At 37.9% G+C, this 19,721-nt stretch overlaps 1 protein-coding gene across 1 annotated transcript in view; it reads left to right on the forward strand.

Moving 5' to 3' along the window:
- Positions 1–19,721, forward strand: part of Stk26 (serine/threonine kinase 26) — a 54,432-nt gene that overhangs the window by 31,620 nt on the left and 3,091 nt on the right. Inside the window, exons 3-11 of the mRNA XM_040744620.1 lie at positions 1,108–1,338; positions 9,101–9,157; positions 15,416–15,524; positions 15,614–15,771; positions 16,495–16,680; positions 17,687–17,835; positions 18,818–18,911; positions 19,427–19,489; positions 19,571–19,707. Of these exons, the coding sequence (XP_040600554.1) occupies positions 1,108–1,338; positions 9,101–9,157; positions 15,416–15,524; positions 15,614–15,771; positions 16,495–16,680; positions 17,687–17,835; positions 18,818–18,911; positions 19,427–19,489; positions 19,571–19,707 (1,184 nt within the window). The remainder of the gene's footprint in view (positions 1–1,107; positions 1,339–9,100; positions 9,158–15,415; positions 15,525–15,613; positions 15,772–16,494; positions 16,681–17,686; positions 17,836–18,817; positions 18,912–19,426; positions 19,490–19,570; positions 19,708–19,721) is intronic.

The following is a 19,721-nucleotide window of genomic DNA, read 5'->3' on the forward strand; positions in this document are numbered from 1 at the left end:
ATATAGAATTTGTCTTTTGCGTGTCTTACTTTATGTAATACCCTCTACTTCCATCTATTTTGCTGTAAAGGATAGTATACTGATGGGAGAAGTCCTGTGTATATGTTTGTCTTATTGGTTGATAAATAAAGCATTGTTGGCCAATATGGAAACAAGATAGGTGGGACTGGGAGTTAAGGAGGATTCTGGTAAATGTAGTCAAGAGTAGGAGCAGCCATGTGATCCCGGGAGGAGAGGACACATGAGGCTGGTGTCCTCAGTAAGATAAGACCTTATAGAAATATATATGTAGTTATGTGTAATACTTAAAACAGAAGTAGCCAATGAGAAACTCTGGACATTGGTCAATAGCACTTTATTTATCAACCAATAAGACAAACATATATACAGGAGGACTTCCTCCATCAGTTTACCATTATTTTGATAGCTGACTATTATTCTATTTGTGTATATGTGTATATACATCATATTTTTCTTATCTAGTCATCTCTTTATGGTACCTAAGCTAATTCCTTATGTTAGTTATTGTGAATAGTGCCTAGCTGTTGTGAACAGTCATGAGGGTGCACATATATCTGACATGGTTACTTTGTTTCCTCAAAAGATAAACTCTAGTGTGTAATATCTGGATCAAATGCTAGATCCATTTTTGGTTTTCTGAAGACTGTTCCTACTATTCTTTATAGTGGCTATACTAATTCCCATTCCTATTAATCCTACATAACAATTCCCTTTCCTCTACATCCTTAGCAGCATCTGATATATATTAGGTGGGATAAAAATGAAAATCTGCATGAAGTATTCTATAACTTTAATCTGATTTGGCTTTCTCTGTTTAAAACGTTTGACTCATGGGCCAGGAGAGATGGCTCAGTGATTAAGAGTACTGGCTGTTCTTGCTGAAGACCCAAGTGACAGCTCAAAACTGTCTGTAACTCCAGTTGTGGGGAAATCAATGCTCTTTTTGGACCTCCATAGGTACCAGGCACACATGTGGTATACTTACATTCAGGCAAATAAAAATAAACATACATAAAATAAAAATAACCCTAAAGGAAAATTGTTTCAAAGCATTTGTGTCTTTACTCTCTTTTTTCTTCCCCTTAGAATAATATAGCTGACCCAGAAGAACTGTTCACAAAATTAGAGCGCATTGGAAAAGGCTCCTTTGGAGAAGTTTTCAAAGGAATCGATAACCGTACCCAGCAAGTGGTTGCAATTAAAATCATTGACCTTGAGGAAGCTGAAGATGAAATAGAAGATATTCAGCAAGAAATAACTGTTTTGAGTCAGTGTGACAGCTCATATGTAACAAAATACTATGGCTCCTATTTGAAGGTAATGTGCTTATTATATATTATTTCATAAGGTGTTTTCATTATATTTTGTTTTCTTTTAACTCTGTTTTTGAAAGATAGTATCTCTTTTTTGTTGAGACAGGATCTCACTATGTAGCCCTCGCTCTCCTGGAACTCACAATGTAGAATATGCTGGCTCATAGAGATCTACCTGCTAGTATTAAAGGTGTGCAACACCCCACCAGACTCAAAAGACAGAGACTTAAATTAGGATTTGGCAAATCCTAATTTGGCAGTCTTTACTCTCCATGCAGAATGCAGCTCCATTTACGGTGTCAACTAAACCATTGTCAGAGTTATCAGCCACTTCTTGAAAATACTCCGTTCCTTAGCCACACTCTTCCATCCCTGAACTTTTGGTACAGAGGAAAGAAAGGTTTGTGGTCTTTAAGGCCATATTACCACATAAAAGCTGAACCCCTGGATTTCCACATGCTGTTCTTAATATTCTAATCTGTCTCAACCCCAGAACTGATGAAGTGCATAGTATTGAGTTATGGTGGTTATTTATGCATTCTTCTCTCACAAGGATGTGAACCCACTGGTGACACACAGTTTAGCTTGACTGGTCCCAGTTTTTATACCCCTTAGTCCAGCATATGACTCATACTAAACACATGATATGGTTTACCTACACCTTCCCCAGTTTCTCACCTTCTTCCTTCACAACACTAAAATCTGTATGATCAAATCCTTCATTCACAGAAGATGGTACAATATTTGCCGAGACACTTCCCATCCCACGCAGAATGGCATGTTCTACCCCAAAGTGATATATGTCAAGTGTGTCCATTTGTCCAGTGACTCACAAGTGAATTCTTTAATAAATAAACCCTTTTCCTACTGTCAAAAATAATAAAGAAATATAAATAAGAGACAAATAAATAAGAAAGAAACTACTTCTAGCCCAGTGTGAGCCAGATTGCTATGTCGGTAGCCTTAAATCTGAGTTGTGTAGGTACATTGCCATGGTAGAATGGATTCACTGCATAGCTTTACTAACAGTTTGAGGCAATGACGCAGTTGGTGACATGTGGGTGGATCCAGTACAGCTCCAGAGCCAAGGTCTGGACTGTGGACCTTCATGGGGCAGCCATTAATCCAAGGATGAGGAACAGGCATGGTTTGGGAGAATGCCTTTACTCAGTGCCTCAACAGTTATTTGCTTCATGAGCAAGATTGTGTTGCTGTGCCTGCCTTCCCTTGAGCACCCTAGGAAGACTGGCTGTTGATCACTGTCAGTATCTTCTGGAGAAGTCCACTTGGGACCACAGTGGTTCCTACTGCAGGGCAATACTGATAGCTTCTACCTTTCTTTTCCCTTCCTAGCCATCTTTTTGCTGCACAGGTATGTCAGAGTCACAGGTGACCCTTTCCGTGGACAGAGCCTGTTCCTTTGTGTCTCCTATGTTGCTACAGTTAGGGCTAGTGAGCTATTTTGGTTTTCGGGTATGTTTTTTCTCATTCTTTTCCTTCCACCCCACTGTGTGTGTGTGTGTGTGTGTGTGTGTGTGTGTGTGTGTGTGTAAGAGAGAGAGAGAAAGACATCTTCTCTACTTCCATCTTTGTGACCTACATGTCGTTGCTTTCTTGATCTTTATGTATACATATTAGCTTATGTTGATATTAAAAATTATCAATTTTACTGACTTTGCAAAACTTATTTTATTCTAATATTGTATATATTAGATTGAACAAGATTGAATTCACTATAGAGTCAGTCAACAGCTAGACACTATGTCATGCAAGGTACCAGGTGCTGGATATATATAAAATGAATAGCACGCCCCTGTAACCAGAGAGCACCCAATCCCGTATAACAAAAAAGTACAAATTTTATGATAAAATATGTATACCAGGCCGGGCGGTGGTGGCACACGCCTTTAATCCCAGCACTCGGGAGGCAGAGGCAGGCAGATCTCTGTGAGTTCGAGGCCAGGCTGGACCGACAGCCTTGAAAACAATACAGAGAAACCCTGTCTTGTAAATACCAAAAAAAAAATATGTATACCAGGTTACAGGTGAAATGGACAGGAGTGTAGCTCATTGTCAGGGAGTTTGCCTAGCATGCTTGTCCTATTATGTTCCATTCACAGGACTACAAAAATTACAATCAAACAAAAGCTGCGTATTAGTAAGTACAATAAGCAGGTTGTTACTTGTGTCTTTTTAATCAAGAATACCATGAAGAAATGGCCTCAAGAAAGAGGTGATGAGACTGGAAAATTCTAATTTAAGCATTTATTCCTTAGAGTTAGCTGTCATCATATTTTACTACACATGAAAAATTCTGGTTCTTTGTAGCATAATGTTTGCTTTTGTATTCATTCCTAAAATATCTAACTTGGCATGTCATATTGTTTTATGGAATGCTTTGGAGTGATTTCTCCATCTCAGGACCTTCAGGATCTCCCGCTAATTCCCACAATGGGCTTTGTTGCAGGCAGGCAGAAGGAGTGTATCTTCTGTCATATGTGTTATTGCTCTTTCTGGATTGAATACTGGTAATTCCATACTCTCTAGAGCAAACATGAACCCTTGTTATTTTTAGGCACCTAGATCAGATGAGCTATTTTCAGTGGCTGGCTTAAAATATTAAATAGACCCTATTTAAAATCTTATTATAATATTTTATTTTAAATCAACAATACCATGGTGGTGAAGATTTTAATAGTTACTAAGATCCTTTGTTTGCTCATAGTTTGCTCACAGACAACTGTTATATTATATTTTAAAAATACTACCGGGGGCGGGAGAAAAACAATACTACCTTCAAACCTAGCCTACTAAGTATCTACATGCTAGTTATCTAGTAATTACTTCAGCTATTAATAAGTACAAACTAATGCTTTATTTTGTCCCAGACATTGACTATAGAATGTATTAGGCTATTCCATGATTGAAAACTAATATCCAATATGTTTGTGAAAGGATAAAACTGAAATATTTTCATCTTTTACCTATCATTCATGTAAGTCCTTCGTGACAAAACTGTATAAATGGCGGTTATAGACAAATGGTTATACATATAAAATTTAGAACTGTTCTCTGATTTTAAGTCACTTCCTCTTTGAGTTGCACACATGCAAATGTGTGTGTGTGCGCGCATGTGTGTGTGTGTGTGTGTGTGTGGTGTAAGGATGAAACCCAGAGCCTTGCAAATGGTTGATACATGTTACCGCTAAGCTAAATCCTAGGCCTAAGAATATAGTCCAGGCTGGCCCTGAACTCCTGGTCCTCCTGCCCTTATCTTGTGCAGCTTTTTGATTACTGAAATTAATCAACTCATTATTTTCCATTTGTATTGTCATACTGTGGTTGCGTAGGCATGCTTTTCTTTTTATTGTAAACTAAAACCACATCAAATCTAACAGGTTTCTCTTTAAAGCAGTCAGCGTAACTTAAGACCACATCCTGTTAGTACCATGAGGGATGGCTTTGTCACTTGACTTAGATACATACTGGGGGCCTGTCTTTGCATTTTACATGGCAGTGGAGTTTGTAAGTCAGCTTAATTGATCAACATAGGATATGGGATTTACACAGGATATCATACATAACCGAGACTTTACTGTAAGCCCGAGTAAAAAGTGACTTTACTGTAAGCTGGGCTAAAAAGTTATTACATTTGAGAGAAAATTATATGTTCTCTAAAACTGTGTGCAGTTGTAGTGATTTCCTTCAGACATGCAAAAATGTACTAGGTATTCATTTTGACTGAGCACGCTGTAGAACTTCATCTTTAAAAACAAGAGTAAAAAACCAGACAAACACATCTGTGTGACCACAGTTTTCCTTTCATTTTTGTTCACTGCACATTTTCTTGACAAAGTTAGTCTTTATGAAGAGTGCTAAAGTACACAAACTCTTTCCTACTTATTACATAATAGTGAAAGCATCTTTTACAATCTTTACATATTTTGTTAATTCAATGTAATTTTTAAATGAAGCTCATTTAGGCATTGAATAGAATTTGAGTCATGTATGTATTTGCTGCTGAAATTGCCCTTAGATTTTTGTTTAAGTTAAGGAAGTATGGTCCCACTCAAAGGTCCATATATAACACAACCAGTATTGTTTTAAAGAAAATTGAGTGAATGAAGTGAAATATTCCAGTATGGCCTTCATGTTATTTTTTTCCCTTCAAAACTGTGTTTGTGATTTCATCTAGAGTATGTTCAATGCCTCTGGAATATTCTATTTGAAAATGTGTTTGGTGTTTTCTTATAAAGCTTGAAGGTCATTTCTTTCTCCTCTGTAAAATGTTCTTTTCTAAAATTAAAAATGGCTTTAGGCTTAGTATATTCCATCTCTGAGAAGGCCCATATTTCAGCAGACAGTATTTATTGAATGCCTACTGTGTGCGTTCATCTCATGCCCCATAATTTCCCCAGTCAGCCTCATTCACTTGATTCTGACAGCTTTAAAATTCAGCCTCCCTCCTCAACCCAAGGTATGTGTTTCAAATTTTTCTCCTGGCACCTACTTATATTTGAGTGTATCAAGGGCAATAACACTAATACTGGGGAGGTAGCATTTGAATCTGGAGGTATGTCTTCATGGGATGTGGGTTATGAATGATGGATTTGCAACTGGAACAAAACCATGTGGAGGGGATAAAGTATCTGACCACATTCTTCATGGAGCTGTCTCTACTGTCCCTTGTAATTCTATAAAATTATTCATGGTACATTAAAACCATGGCTAAAAATAACATTCTAGAAATGGACAGTGGTGATATTTGAACAACAATGCAAAAATGGCAAACTTCAAAATGGAAACTGAATATATCAGCTACCCTCCAGGGCAGAGTCCGTGCCAACACAAATTGAACTTCATGTTTTGTTTTTATTTTTTAAGAGAAAAAACATGCAGTTGGGCGGGGATAGGGAGGCGGGGATAGGGAGGTGGGGAGGGCTGAGATAAGCTTCCTTGGTATTTCTTATTTGACTGTGCTCCCTCAGGCCTTGCCCTGGCTGGTGCCTGCTTAGCAGAAATCTGGAGTTTCAGAACACTCTCCTGCAAAGCTTGTCTCTGGGAATGGAAAGATCTAAAGAAGGTATCCACAAAAACCACTCAAGTCCCCAGCTTGTTTCAAAGTTCCAGGGAACAGGTTGCTTACTGCTAGGAAGCCTTATTTTCCAATGTAGAAGCTGCTCAGTTGTGACTTGAGAACTGAGCCATATAGCCTGTTCTGTAAGGTTACTGCTTAAGCTTTCTATGCTTCCATTTTGAAATGGCACAAACCAAATGGCGATTATTGTTTTTTAGCTTGAAAAACAGGTGCTTTCATTCATGCAGAACAGCAAAATAGAAGCACATTTTCTAGGGACTTTCTTTTAAATGTCAGGCACACAGGAAACATTCTGAGTTCATGTGGTGGAGGGAGTAGACATACTTATTAGGAACAAGTTTGTGGCAAGTGAACAAATCTTAATTTATAAGTCGTTATAAGATGTTTTTCTTCCTCTTTAAACAGGCACAGCCAGATCACACTCGCAATTGTCAGTTTCTAGACACGCATGCCCACAATAGCAGGGGAGGAAGCAGAGATACTAGTAGTCATCATGTAATGCAAGTGCTTTGCTTCCTCGGTTCAAGCTAGACTGCTATGGAAGAACAGAATGGATGTCAAGATTACTGGAGGGGAGTGAAGAGGACGGGGAAAACATTCTCTTAAATCTCCCACATAGAAATAGCATCAAGAAAAGGTTAAACTGGGCTGGAGAGATGGCTCATCAGGTAAAATGCTTGACAAGCAAGCATCAGAACCAGAGTTCAAATCCCCACAACCTAGGTAGAAGTTCTGTATGTGCATATGGCCTTTAATCCCAGCCTGCAAGAAGCAGAGACAGAGAATCTGTAGAGCAATCTGGCTAACCAGACTAGTCAGAATAGTAAGTTCAAAGTTCAGTGGGGAAAAAAATCCTTACAAACCTGTCTCTCTATATAAGATAGAAAGGGATGCAGGAAGTCCTTCAACTTTCAGCCTCTATATACATTCACACAAATGTGTTCCCAGACACATGAAAACAGGCATATATATATATATATATATATATATATATATATATATGCCATACATACACATATGCAAGAAAAAAGACTTCCTGTGTGTTTCATATTTTTTCTATGTGAACATTCTCTCCCTAATTCTAAACTCTAAGCTACATCCCAGCTTCCCTACCCTACTACAATGTCAACATAAGCCGTCTTCATCTCATGAGTGTTCATATCTCTGGAGTCGATTCCCTGCCTTGATAAAGTTTCAGTCTCATGGGAATGTTGCAAATTTTAAATTGAACTCCTGAATGCTACTGAGTGATGTTAAAAGTACGAATGCTAGTAGCAGTGAGTCACAGCTGGGGCTTAAATGGCAAAAATAGTACGTGTGTCATAAGTTGAAGCACAGCAATGACTATTTTCCGCTAGAAAAAAATGGTTAATGTAGAAAACCGTAGACAGTGTCTCTGGCACACTTTATGCTATGCTACTATGAAGGCATTTATGTTAGAATTGTCTTTGGAAGCATCTACCCGGGCTCCCCACCCCCACCCCCTGTTTCTCCTGGAACCTAGACATTATTTTAATGAGGAAACAGAGGCTTCAAAAACTTAAATATTTTACTTGGAAATGGGCTAACAGAACACAATTCATTCATGGTGTGACCTGCTGTCGGCCTAGTTAAACCTGCCTTTCCACCTCTAGTCAAGTCTGTGGTCTCACAAAGTTTCAGTGAATACCATTCACGAAGTACTGTAGAGAAAGGAGTGTTTCAAGCTATGTCTGAAGGAAAGAGGAAGTTGGTGATTTATTTTAAAAAGGTCTTATTGGGGGGAGGTGTTTGGTGCAGGAGATCAATCCTAGTGCCTCATGGAGTCCAGGCAAGCACTCTGTTGCTGAGCTGTTCCTGGTCATTTAGTGTTGATCCAATAGAGCTCTCTCTCTCTCTCTCTCTCTCTCTCTCTCTCTCTCTCTCTCTCTCTCTCTCTCTCTCTCTCTCTCTCTCTGTGTGTGTGTGTGTGTGTGTGTTTATAGTGTATTTCTTTATATCTCACCTATAAACTGTTTGTTTCTTGTTAGGCTCACAATGAAGTCTCAGGTGAGACTTAACAACATGCAGTGGTCATATTAAACTACATATTCTCATTTCATGAGGGTGAATTTTTTTAATTCCATATGTTTCAAAAATATCTATTAGTCATGACTGGTAAAAGTTCTAAATGTATTAAAACAAATGGAACAATGCAAAATGTCTTCCAACTCTAAAATTACATGAAAGCATTCAAAATTTTCCACAGAATCCACTTGCCTCCTTATTTTTTGATGTAATTGTACTTTTCCTTCAATATTGCTCCAGATAATGATTTAAAGTGATTGTTCCTTTTCTGACTTTTATAAAAACTAGTAATAGTTAAATAGTTACATGTGGTGTTGACTTAAAGTGATTGTTCCTTTTCTGACTTTTATAAAAACTAGTAATAGTTAAATAGTTACATGTGGTGTTTGTATATGGTTAGCTATATTGTTTAGATAGGTTTACAGGAGGTACAGAAATCTGAGTCTTTGTAATGTTCTATGGAAAGATAATACATGTTGTGGGTTCTAAACAACCGTGTTAACACCTGAATTTATAACCAGTGAACAGGTTACTATGTTTAAATTATCTAGATTTAAATTATTTTCCAGTATGTGACTTGGGGCCAGGCATGTAACTATTAAATTGTTTTATGTCCTTACAGGGTTCAAAACTATGGATAATAATGGAATACCTAGGTGGAGGTTCTGCTTTGGATCTTGTGAGTATTTTTAAACAGTTATATACACATACATAAACTTTTTAAACTCTTTGTAATTCTGTAAACAGTAGCTTTGGGGCAAGCTAAGTTATTCAGGTAAGACGTTGAGTTTGAACTTTGTTTGGGGGCCTTCTACTCTTATGTGCACAAACTGCATTACAGATTTGGTCATGCTGCTGACAGTCTTTGGGTATACAAGAAACACAAATATTTCAGTAAAATAAAGTCCTGAATTCAAAGTCAATGTTCGCCAATTGTTGTCATTTCGACATTTTCATGCTTCCCTTAATACCAAGTATACTTGGATTTAAAAAAAATCCATTATAGGGAATGGAGAGATGGCTCTCTGGTTAAGAGCACTCACTGACTGCTCTTTTAGAGGACCCAAGTTTGATTCCCAACACCCAGCTGGCAACTCACAGCTAGCTGTAATTCCACTTCCAGGGGATCCAATGCCATCTTCTGACCTCCTAAGCACCAAGCACATAAATGGTATACAGACCTATGTATGTATACATAAAATAATAAATTAAAGAAAAGCTTTAAAATACATCATTGGTACTAACAGTGATCATGAACCAAAGGTTTGAGTCTTTGAAAATTTGTGCGTCAATACTCTCACCCCCTACATGATTGTATTAGGAGAGATAATGAAGTCATGAGAATGGAGCCTTCAGGGATGGCAATAGTATTCTTGTCAAAATGATCCCTGGAGGACTTTGTAGCTTTCCTTCTATTATATAAGGATATAATGAGGACCATCTGGAAACCAGGAAAAGTGGTCTCAGGAGATACCCATCTGCTTCGCCCTCCACCCAGAATTGAGAAATCTGTGTTCGCTATTAATTCAGCCTGTCTAGGATGCTCTGTTATAGCAGCCTGAGGTGATCAAGACTGAGGTGGTAGGGTTATAATCCAGTTGGCTGGTAGATATGGCTTTCAATAGGTCATTTGAAAATGTGGTGGGAGGGCATTGATGGCTCATGCCTTTAATCCCAGCCCTCAGGAGGCAAACTGAGGCAGATCTCTGAAAGTTTGAAGCCAGCCTGGTCTACAGAGTGAGTTCCAGGACAGCCAGGGCTGCACAAAGAAACCCTGTCTTGAAAAACCACAAAAAATGTGGTGTTTTCCCGCCTTTTGTTGTTAAAATAACTGAAAAGTGTTACTATCATTGTAGCATTGTATTTTTTAATTTTGTAAATTATCATTTATTAATCTATGCATTATGAGGGTGGAGAAGGGGTGTACATAGTCCATGCTGACATAAGAAAGTTAGAGAACAAGTTACCAAAGTCTGTTCTCTCCTACCATGCGCATTCTGGGAATTGAATTTAGGTCATCGGGTTTGATGGCAAGTTCCTTTACTCACTGTGCCCTCTACGGGCCCATTTTCCTAAAATCTGGTGATGTATAGTTCCACCCAGTGAAGACATGTTCACATGGAAAATACCTCTGAGAAAAACTGATTGTTTTTCCTAAGTTTTTGTGATGGTATCAAAGTTGATCTGTCCCTTGAAAAATTATGAGTGTGCAATATGTTTAAAATGCAATATAAATTATAATAGTCAACTTGTTATAGATTGACCACTGGATGGACATATAGACGTTTGAGGTTCTCTATCTGGCTGTAGCCATTAAGGTCTGTTACTTTGAAGCAGACACATAGACACTTTGGACTTGGAGCTCCTATAGCACAAAGAACTTACACTAAGTGATCCTAAGTTCTTACATCTTTAATAGTATGTGACATACTTGGGGGTTTTGTTTTTTATTTTTGAGGCCCAGGATGTCCTGGAACTCATAATTTTCCTGCCTCAGCATCCCTGAATGTTCCAACTTGTTTTGAAGCAGAATCTTCAAACCCTCCCATATAACACTCTCTTTCATATTCATAACCTCTTTTTTCATTGTTATCACATGCATATATGCACATGTATATACATATATATTCCTAAATATAATTTCCCATCTTTTACCATTTTCAATTCATTTCTTGAATATTTAAAATTTTTAACTGTAGAATTCTTTCACTTTCTAGGTTAGGTATATAAATTCCAAAGTATTTTATATCTTTGAAGCAATTGTGAATGAGATTACTTCCCTGGTTTCATTTTTTAGCATGTTTGCTATTGGTATATATAATAGAAATTTATTTTTGTATGTTAAATTTGTATCCCTCCATGAAAATGGTGAGGCTGGAAAGAAGGCTCAGTGGTTAAGAACACTGGTTGGTTTTCCAGAGGACCTAGGTTTGATTCCCAGCACCCACATGGCAGCTCACAGCTGTCTGTAGCTCTGGCTCCAGGGGATCTGACACCCTCACAGAGACATACAGGCCTTAGCCCTGACTGACAATGACTTAAGATTTCAGAAAATATTATGACTAGAAAGGTGTCTGAGAGATTTTCTTTGTGGGAGGGTGGGTGGTCTATAGTTAAACTATTCCATAGAAATGGCAATTAATCTCAGCGGAGAGCCTCACCTTCTAGGAATTCATGGTAGCTTCTGTATTTGCCCAGTTAGTTAATCCATCCTTGACTTTATCCTTTATCCTTTATCTTCACTATTTCTCTCTCCTTTCCAGTGAGGCAACTTCTTATAGAAAAATCGTCTATGCATGAATTTAAGCTCTGTTCTCTTGACTATAAATGATCATGTTTCTGTGCCACCGGGTCTTGCCATTGCTCTTCCATTCCTTTAATACTGATAGCCCTTTGTGGGTATCACAGGATCTTTTCCCTGTTTTATAGATGTTACTAATAGTAATGTGACCCATCGCCTGCTGGCACAGTCTCAGCTAACAACCCTAATCTACATCCACTGCTAATAGTTTGGTCAGTTTAATGTAATGACTGAATCAGACAAACATATTTCCTTTATCTCATATTGCTGCCCACCTCTTCATAATAAGACACATGGCAATTAATATAAACTTAATTGTGGGAGGAAACAGTGCTCCGCCATTAGCCATGTGGCATATTAGAGGCGAATAAAGATGAGGTAATAAAAGGGCGGTTTACCTCACCGCTAACCACACCCACTTTAGGCATGACTAAAAACGTACATGGACATAGGCGGTGAACTATGTCACTAGCCAGGCATGGCTAGGGGCGTGTATAGAGGAAGGTATAAAAGACTGATCAGCAGATTGTCCTGCCCTCTTTCCCGCTTCCAGTTCGGCGGCGGAAAAATACTCAGCTCATCTGGTTTACTTGTTTTTCTCTTGTGAGTAATTTCTACAATAAATACTTACTTATACTTTCAATAAGTGTGCCGTTTATCATTGCAGCATCACTTAATGAATTTAAATGTTGTCAACACCCTATTGGTTAAAAGTCTAGTGACCCAATCCCAGCTGATTCAGAGCCTGTTAGTCACTCTGTGACTTAATCTCCTCAAATGTCAAATTAGATGAAGAAAATGGGTTAGAAAGGTCCAGTTCTGCTTTTCCAACTACAAATAAAATTAACAATACTGTGGTTTAATTATACAGCATAGAAGATACTGAGAAAACATGTTCCCTATCAATGTGAATGCAGTCAGTTTTGGTTATCCAAGAATTTGTGGAGAAGCTAGAGAAAACAAGATCGATTCTGAGCAGAGTGTTTCTTAATTCAAACTAGCAAGAATCATGGTTTATTGTCAGGATTATACACTGTACACCTCAAGGGTCTAAGTCCAGGAAAGTCATTCATTACAGATGAACAGACTTTGACCATATTAGACGCGATTTTATGGAATTTATTATTTGCTGCTTCTTTCTAAAACATTTACATTGTCTTGCACAAAGACATGGGGTAACTGGGATAAAGCATGAGCACCATGGAAAGAAGCCTGGAACAATATCCTAGTTATGAAAGAAGGCCTACTGTAGCCTGCAGCCCCAGGGACTGGCAGGAAGTGCAAGGAATGTAGGGAAAACCCAGAACCCCACAAGTGCAGGGTCTTTAAAAGACCAATTGTCCTTCTTCTGCATATCCTTACTTTCAAACCCAGGCAGATTATACAAGGCAGGTATGTTACCCTGGGGCAGAGGCTTAGAACTTTGCAGAGCAGTTTCAGTTAAGCATTCCCTGACCTTGGCATTATATCTCCCAGGGTTGTATTTGAATTTTTTTTAAAAAGCAAAACAAACAAACATCCCCTCTCGTATTCCATCTATGTGACATTGCCTCTGTTTCCAGCACACTTAGTTCTCTTTTTCTCATGACTGCTAGCACACCTTAGGAAACGTGTGCACTACAACGTTTGAGGCTAGTTTTGGTACAGTAATGGTCCAGACAAATCCACCGCCACCCACCATCCCATATCCACCCCACCCTACCCCTTCCTCACTACCACAAAGTATTCCTTCCCATCCCCTTTCAGCCTCCAGTTGAAATTTTACTTTGAATTTTCAACTAATCCTAAGTTATATCATACAGTAATGAATCTTTAAGACCCTTTTCATTTTTCTTACTGAAATGTTTTAAAAGGTCTATATTAAGAAGTGAATTGAGGTATCTATCCCTCACGTAGAAACCATTCAAAATGATAGTGGGTGCCCTTAAATTGTCCTTGCCTAAATTTCTTAAGTAACCAAGAGTATGCCTCTGGCCCTGCCAGTATTTTATGAACATGTATTAAATTTCAGTCTTGACTCTGTTTATTTGGTTGTTCCACAGGATTTTGGCAGCCATCAATAAGATAATGTCTCCATTTTCACCTTTAGAATCACGTTAATCGCTAACCTTTAAATTAAAAAAGTTGAGGTGGATGTTGAAAGATTTGAAAGTAAATAGATAATGTTACCTCGGAATGGGATCTATTGAATTACAGACATCCTTGGAGGATACAGTATACCTAGACCACTCTTAATAGCGAATGGTGAAACCAAAGTACAAGGTCTATTTAAGCTGTTAAATTTTGACATGAAAGTGCCCTTTATTCAGTATAAATATGGCATTCATGGAAAGATGAAATGCACAAGGTGCCAAAGAGCTGTGACTCCCTCCTAGTGTGAGGCAGAATAGGCAATGTATGATTTGTACCTCCTCGCCCCTCCTTCCAGCAAACAGAACTCTACCTTCTTCTGACTTCAGCTTCCCACCCTTCCTGTAATAATATTGTACAGTCCACTGTTTGTGCTTTATGAGGTACCAGAATTTTTAAATAAGCATTTATTTGAAAGAGATTTTTGGGTATTCCATTACAAGTTCTCCTGAAACCTAATGATTGCTCTCCTTGTCTTTCAGTTGGAATGACTAGTTTGGGTACAGGGTTAGGAAATAAAGGGAAGTGTGTTACATTTATTTGAAAAATATTATTCCTCCATGATCTGAGTTTTTTACAATGAAAGTCTGAATAGTTTAGTTATTATATTCCTGATTGAATTTAAATTCGCAGTGTCTGATTGAAAAACTAGTTCAGAGTTAATATGCACTCACTGTTTAAAAGCAAATGCAAAATTCAGGCAGCTGGCTTCTTTTATTTTTTTCATTCTCACTTTATCATTTTATCTAGTCATTGTGCATAGTATGATGTGGCATAAGGACACTGCCACACACACACATATATATATTATACATTAAGTGTATTCCCTTCATACCCCAAACCCCTGCTTCTTAGTCCTCCTGTTAGTCCCCATTGTTCCCTTAGAGACTTTTACTCCCTAAGTAATATATTCATTTCCCTCTTTCCTCATATAACAGCAGTCCTATTATCATTTGCATGTATTTGTTAAATCTTGGATGTAAATTTTAGAACCCTCAGAATTTGGAGCAGTTAATATATAGGTTAAAATGCTTAGCTTTCAAGATAAATTGTTTATTTGTATATATGAGTGGCTTGTTTTTAGACAAGAATTTGTATAGCCTAGGCTCTCCTATAGCCTGGCCTAGCCTCAAACTGTCTATGTAGCCAGAAATGAACTTAAGCTTCTGACCATTCTGCATCCATATCCCAAGTGCAGGAATTACAGGCATGTGCCTCCACACCCAGTAGAGATCTAACTCAGGGTTTTGCTCACGTTAGGCACATACTTACCAGCTGAGCTATATCCCCAACCTACAAATTAATCATTTAAAAACCTACACAGCCATTAACATGACTCTTTTACTAATTTTTCTCTTTTTTATGTTTTTCTCCTCATTTGTTCAAATGTTGGTTTAATAGGCTATTTCAGATAACTAAGTGATTCCTAAGTTTCAAAAACACCAATTTTGATTTTTTCCCCAAAAATTTTGAAGTGTGTGAGTGTACATGTGTTTTCTCCTTAAGCTACGTGCTGGACCATTTGATGAATTCCAGATTGCCACCATGCTCAAGGAGATTTTGAAAGGTCTGGACTATCTACATTCTGAAAAGAAAATTCACCGAGACATTAAAGGTATACAAAAGTCAAATAGAAACCTGAGACAAACAGGTATGTTTTGGGGAAATTGAGAGATACTCACTTTGTTTGTCTTTGCCCCCTAGCCGCCAATGTCTTGCTTTCTGAGCAAGGTGATGTTAAACTTGCTGACTTTGGAGTTGCTGGCCAGCTGACAGATACACAAATTAAAAGAAACACCTTTGTGGGAACTCCATTTTGGATGGCTCCTGAAGTTATTCAACAGTCAGCTTACGACTCTAAAGTAAAGTTTTCCCCATACAGATGGAATTATTTGGATATGGTCTTGTCAATAAGCTTTTTAATTTTTCCTTCCTTCACAAGTGCTTCTAAAAGAAATTGTGCCCTGTTTTGTTTCTTAATCATAAATACCATTGGTGTTGGTAATATTTGAGCCCTGTTTATTTCAATGGCTTTTCAACCCACATGGAATAAAATCTAGTCCTCATAGTCACATATAAGGCCACTGATGATCTGGCCATTGTCCATCTGTCCACCCTCATCTTCTACCACTGTCATCTGTACTCTCTTTGCTTCAGCCATTATGGCCTCTTTGTTTCTCAATACAAATACGTTTTGACCTCAGGACTTTTCTCTTGCTTTCCCCTTTGTCTGGAATAGCCTTGCTCTCAGTGAGCTCTCTCTAAACATCCCTAACCATCTGCATAAACATGTAGCTCCCTCTCTGCTTTGCTCAGTATTCTCTTATCCTGCTTTTTGTTTCTCCACAGAACTTAGTCCCATATGACATTATGTTACTCATTTATCTGTCCCTCTTATTAGAATGTAAGTCTCTTCAAGGCAAGGACTTTCATCTGGTTTATTTAGCACTCAAGTAGTGTTGTGCCTGTACAAAATATGAGATTTAAAGTATTAACTCATGAATTACATTAATTAAAATTATAATTCATCACATTTCTTGATATGTCAGTGTGATAAACAGTTTTTGTTATTGTTTCTGTTTTAGGCTGACATTTGGTCTTTGGGAATTACTGCTATTGAACTTGCCAAGGGAGAGCCTCCAAATTCTGACATGCACCCAATGAGAGTTCTGTTTCTTATTCCAAAAAACAACCCCCCAACTCTTGTTGGAGACTTTACTAAGTCATTTAAGGAGTTTATTGATGCTTGCCTGAATAAAGATCCATCATTTGTGAGTATATGTTGTTATTACCACTGTTGGTTTCCAGTTATTCCATCTACTTCTAACAAAGGTGGTGTTTCCTATGGTGGAGAATGCATGTAAGAAACACCAGTGATTCTCCAACCCCCCCCCCACGAAGCTGGTTTCTCCTTCAGTATTGCTAATTCCACTCTGTTCTTAACCAGATCCTTGGTCCTGTTTTCTCCTCCCTGACATCATCATCTTACTCCCTAGCTACCTGATCATTTTCTATTTCAAGAAGAAAGTTTGGGGAAATCATTGATTAGCTTTCTATTACTTACTTAGTAAAGTAGGTGTGTACCATTAGCGAGGGAATTGACGAAATGTCTTAGTGTCATTAAAATAAAGCTGCTTTTCACTCCTGGTGATTAGAAATACATGAGCAACATTTTAAGCTGGTTATAACTATTTTATGTTGACACTAAACATTATAATATTAATGAAATAGTGAAGGGCGTATATTCCCCACAGCACTTGCTGTTTGCATTTATGTATAATAGGAATTAGTGTTTGATAGAAAAGCATATACTAAAATGTGGGCAGATAATGACAAAATTAGGGATTCATAAGACGTGCAGATGATAACAAAATTACAGCAATCTTGCTCATTTGCATGATTTTTCAAAAATTACAGTCAATGTAATAAAGTGTCTTAATGTGTTGTTTTGACAGTTTTAGGTGGTTACTTTCTAACTCCCGCTATTGCTGAGAAAGCTTTGTTGAGCAGCGTGCTGGTGAGGTATCCTAGCGTCTGTCTCCTGTGCTTTAGCAAATCAGGCTGCTAAAACAGCCAATTTAAAGTGGCTGCCTTGACCCACTTAAAGAAAGAAAATCGTCAGTTTTCCTGTTACATGTTAATTGTCCTCCTGTCCAGAGATACAGTTCTTAGATTTCAGTTTAATAGTTCAAATGATGTTTTACTACCTGTCTTTCCCCGAAAGTTTCTCAAAATAGTCACGAGTCCTTCTTTTCTTTGTGTGTGTCTGTGCCTTAGCGTCCTACAGCAAAAGAACTTTTGAAACATAAGTTCATTGTAAAAAATTCAAAGAAGACTTCTTACCTGACAGAACTGATCGATCGATTTAAGAGATGGAAGGCGGAAGGACACAGTGATGATGAATCTGATTCTGAGGGCTCTGACTCGTATGTACACATTACTGCTATTTTTATGTAGGCAGCCTGTTTTCATATGCTCTGCCTTTTTGCAATGTTCTAGTGTGCTTGCTTTAGACTAAGTAAGTTATAAATCACAGTGCGAGGGCTCACTTCAGTCACTGTGAAGTTTCTTTACAGTTCATGGAATACAATGAGTTTGGAAACATGCTTTGGAAGAGAAAAGATCTGTTTTTAAATGGTCTTGGTCTAACCCCTAGTGGATACTTGAGTATATTACAAAATTTTGGAATACGATTTGATTAAAAGTGTTCTATTAGTTCACAAGAAGCAATAAGGAGCTATGTTTTCTCATACTGTGACTGCAACCTGCAAAACCCTTTGGAGAGCTGATCTCATGGCCCTTCCTACTTCCTGGTCCCAGACCAAACTGATCAGACTGATCTGTGAACTGCTACACGTGTTTACTTAAGCATGATTTTTACCCTGTGGACAAGTTAGTCTTTTTGAAAAATGGCAGTATTTCTGCTTCTGTGTACTTAAGTTGAGTAGAAGAATTCAAGGGCTAAACCAGGATTTAGTCTTTTGGTATGTAGACCTCCACAGAGGTAGCCCCCTATGTCTTCACACAATATTCTCAGGCACCTGTGTTTATAAGAAATTGCCCAGTATTTGAAATGAATAAAATGTATCAGGTTATAGTTTGTGCCCATTTAAAGCTTGTTAACCTTAACTGCCCATGAAAACTTCTTGATAGAACTTTAAAAACACAAGCCATTCTACAGGGTCCCTGATCCAGGCATAGGGGAATGGCAGTATTAACAATATAGCACTATGCACATATGGTTTAGATGATCAGTTAGAGCTGAGAAATGCTCTGTTCTTGAGTCAAATAGAGTACCCACCTGAAACAGGTCAGATGTGGTGTTGTATGAAGAGTTTGTAAACACTGACACTTCGATTTGGTGTTTTTGCCATGTCGAACTACTTGGTACCTTTGGCATTTCTTTAGGGACTCCACCAGCAGGGAAAGTAATACTCACCCTGAATGGAGTTTCACCACTGTGCGTAAGAAGCCTGATCCAAAGAAACTACAGAATGGGGAGGTATGTATATGGAATTCATCACTTTATTTATTTATTTAGTAGTAGATTTCATCATATCATCTTTATATACATTTCATAATTTGTTCTTATCTGATCATGTCCTCCTTATAGACTTTAAAAGTGGTGTGATAAGATTATAATGTGGGAAAACTATGAGAATCTAATACCCCTGCATGCCTGTCTACCTCACTACATGCATAATAATGTTAAATTATGATTAATTGTGACCTAATTAAGTCATGGAAGTCATTTAAATGACCACTGTTATTTTAAAAATGCATTTCCATGTAGAGACGTAAACCCAGGGAATCAAATATCTATTGAAATCCTAGAAGTTAGGGGGCTGCCATTGACAGATGAGAATTTGTGACGGAAAGAAAATGTAGGGACTGGCCTTATCTTGGGTCTTTTGAAGGGGAAATTCAAATTGATTCACATTTGTTATCAAATAACTAAGAACAGCCATGAATGATTGTTTTAATTTCATGTGTGCAATCTGTATCATTTCTTCAAAGGAGCAAGATCTTGTGCAGACCTTGAGCTGTTTGTCTATGATAATCACACCTGCATTTGCTGAAGTAAGTTCGGGTTATTTAGTATCCGATATCTGTCTCAAGTGGCAGGGTATTTGAACTGTTACAGCTATCGTTCTTCTTCAGCTCAAACAGCAGGATGAGAATAATGCGAGCCGAAACCAGGCAATTGAAGAGCTTGAGAAAAGTATTGCGGTGGCTGAAGCTGCCTGCCCTGGCATCACAGATAAAATGGTGAAGAAATTAATTGAAAAATTTCAAAAGTAAGTTTGAAGTA

Source organism: Mesocricetus auratus, unplaced genomic scaffold, assembly GCF_017639785.1.
Source record: "Mesocricetus auratus isolate SY011 unplaced genomic scaffold, BCM_Maur_2.0 Super-Scaffold_100003, whole genome shotgun sequence".
NCBI lineage: Eukaryota > Metazoa > Chordata > Mammalia > Rodentia > Cricetidae > Mesocricetus > Mesocricetus auratus.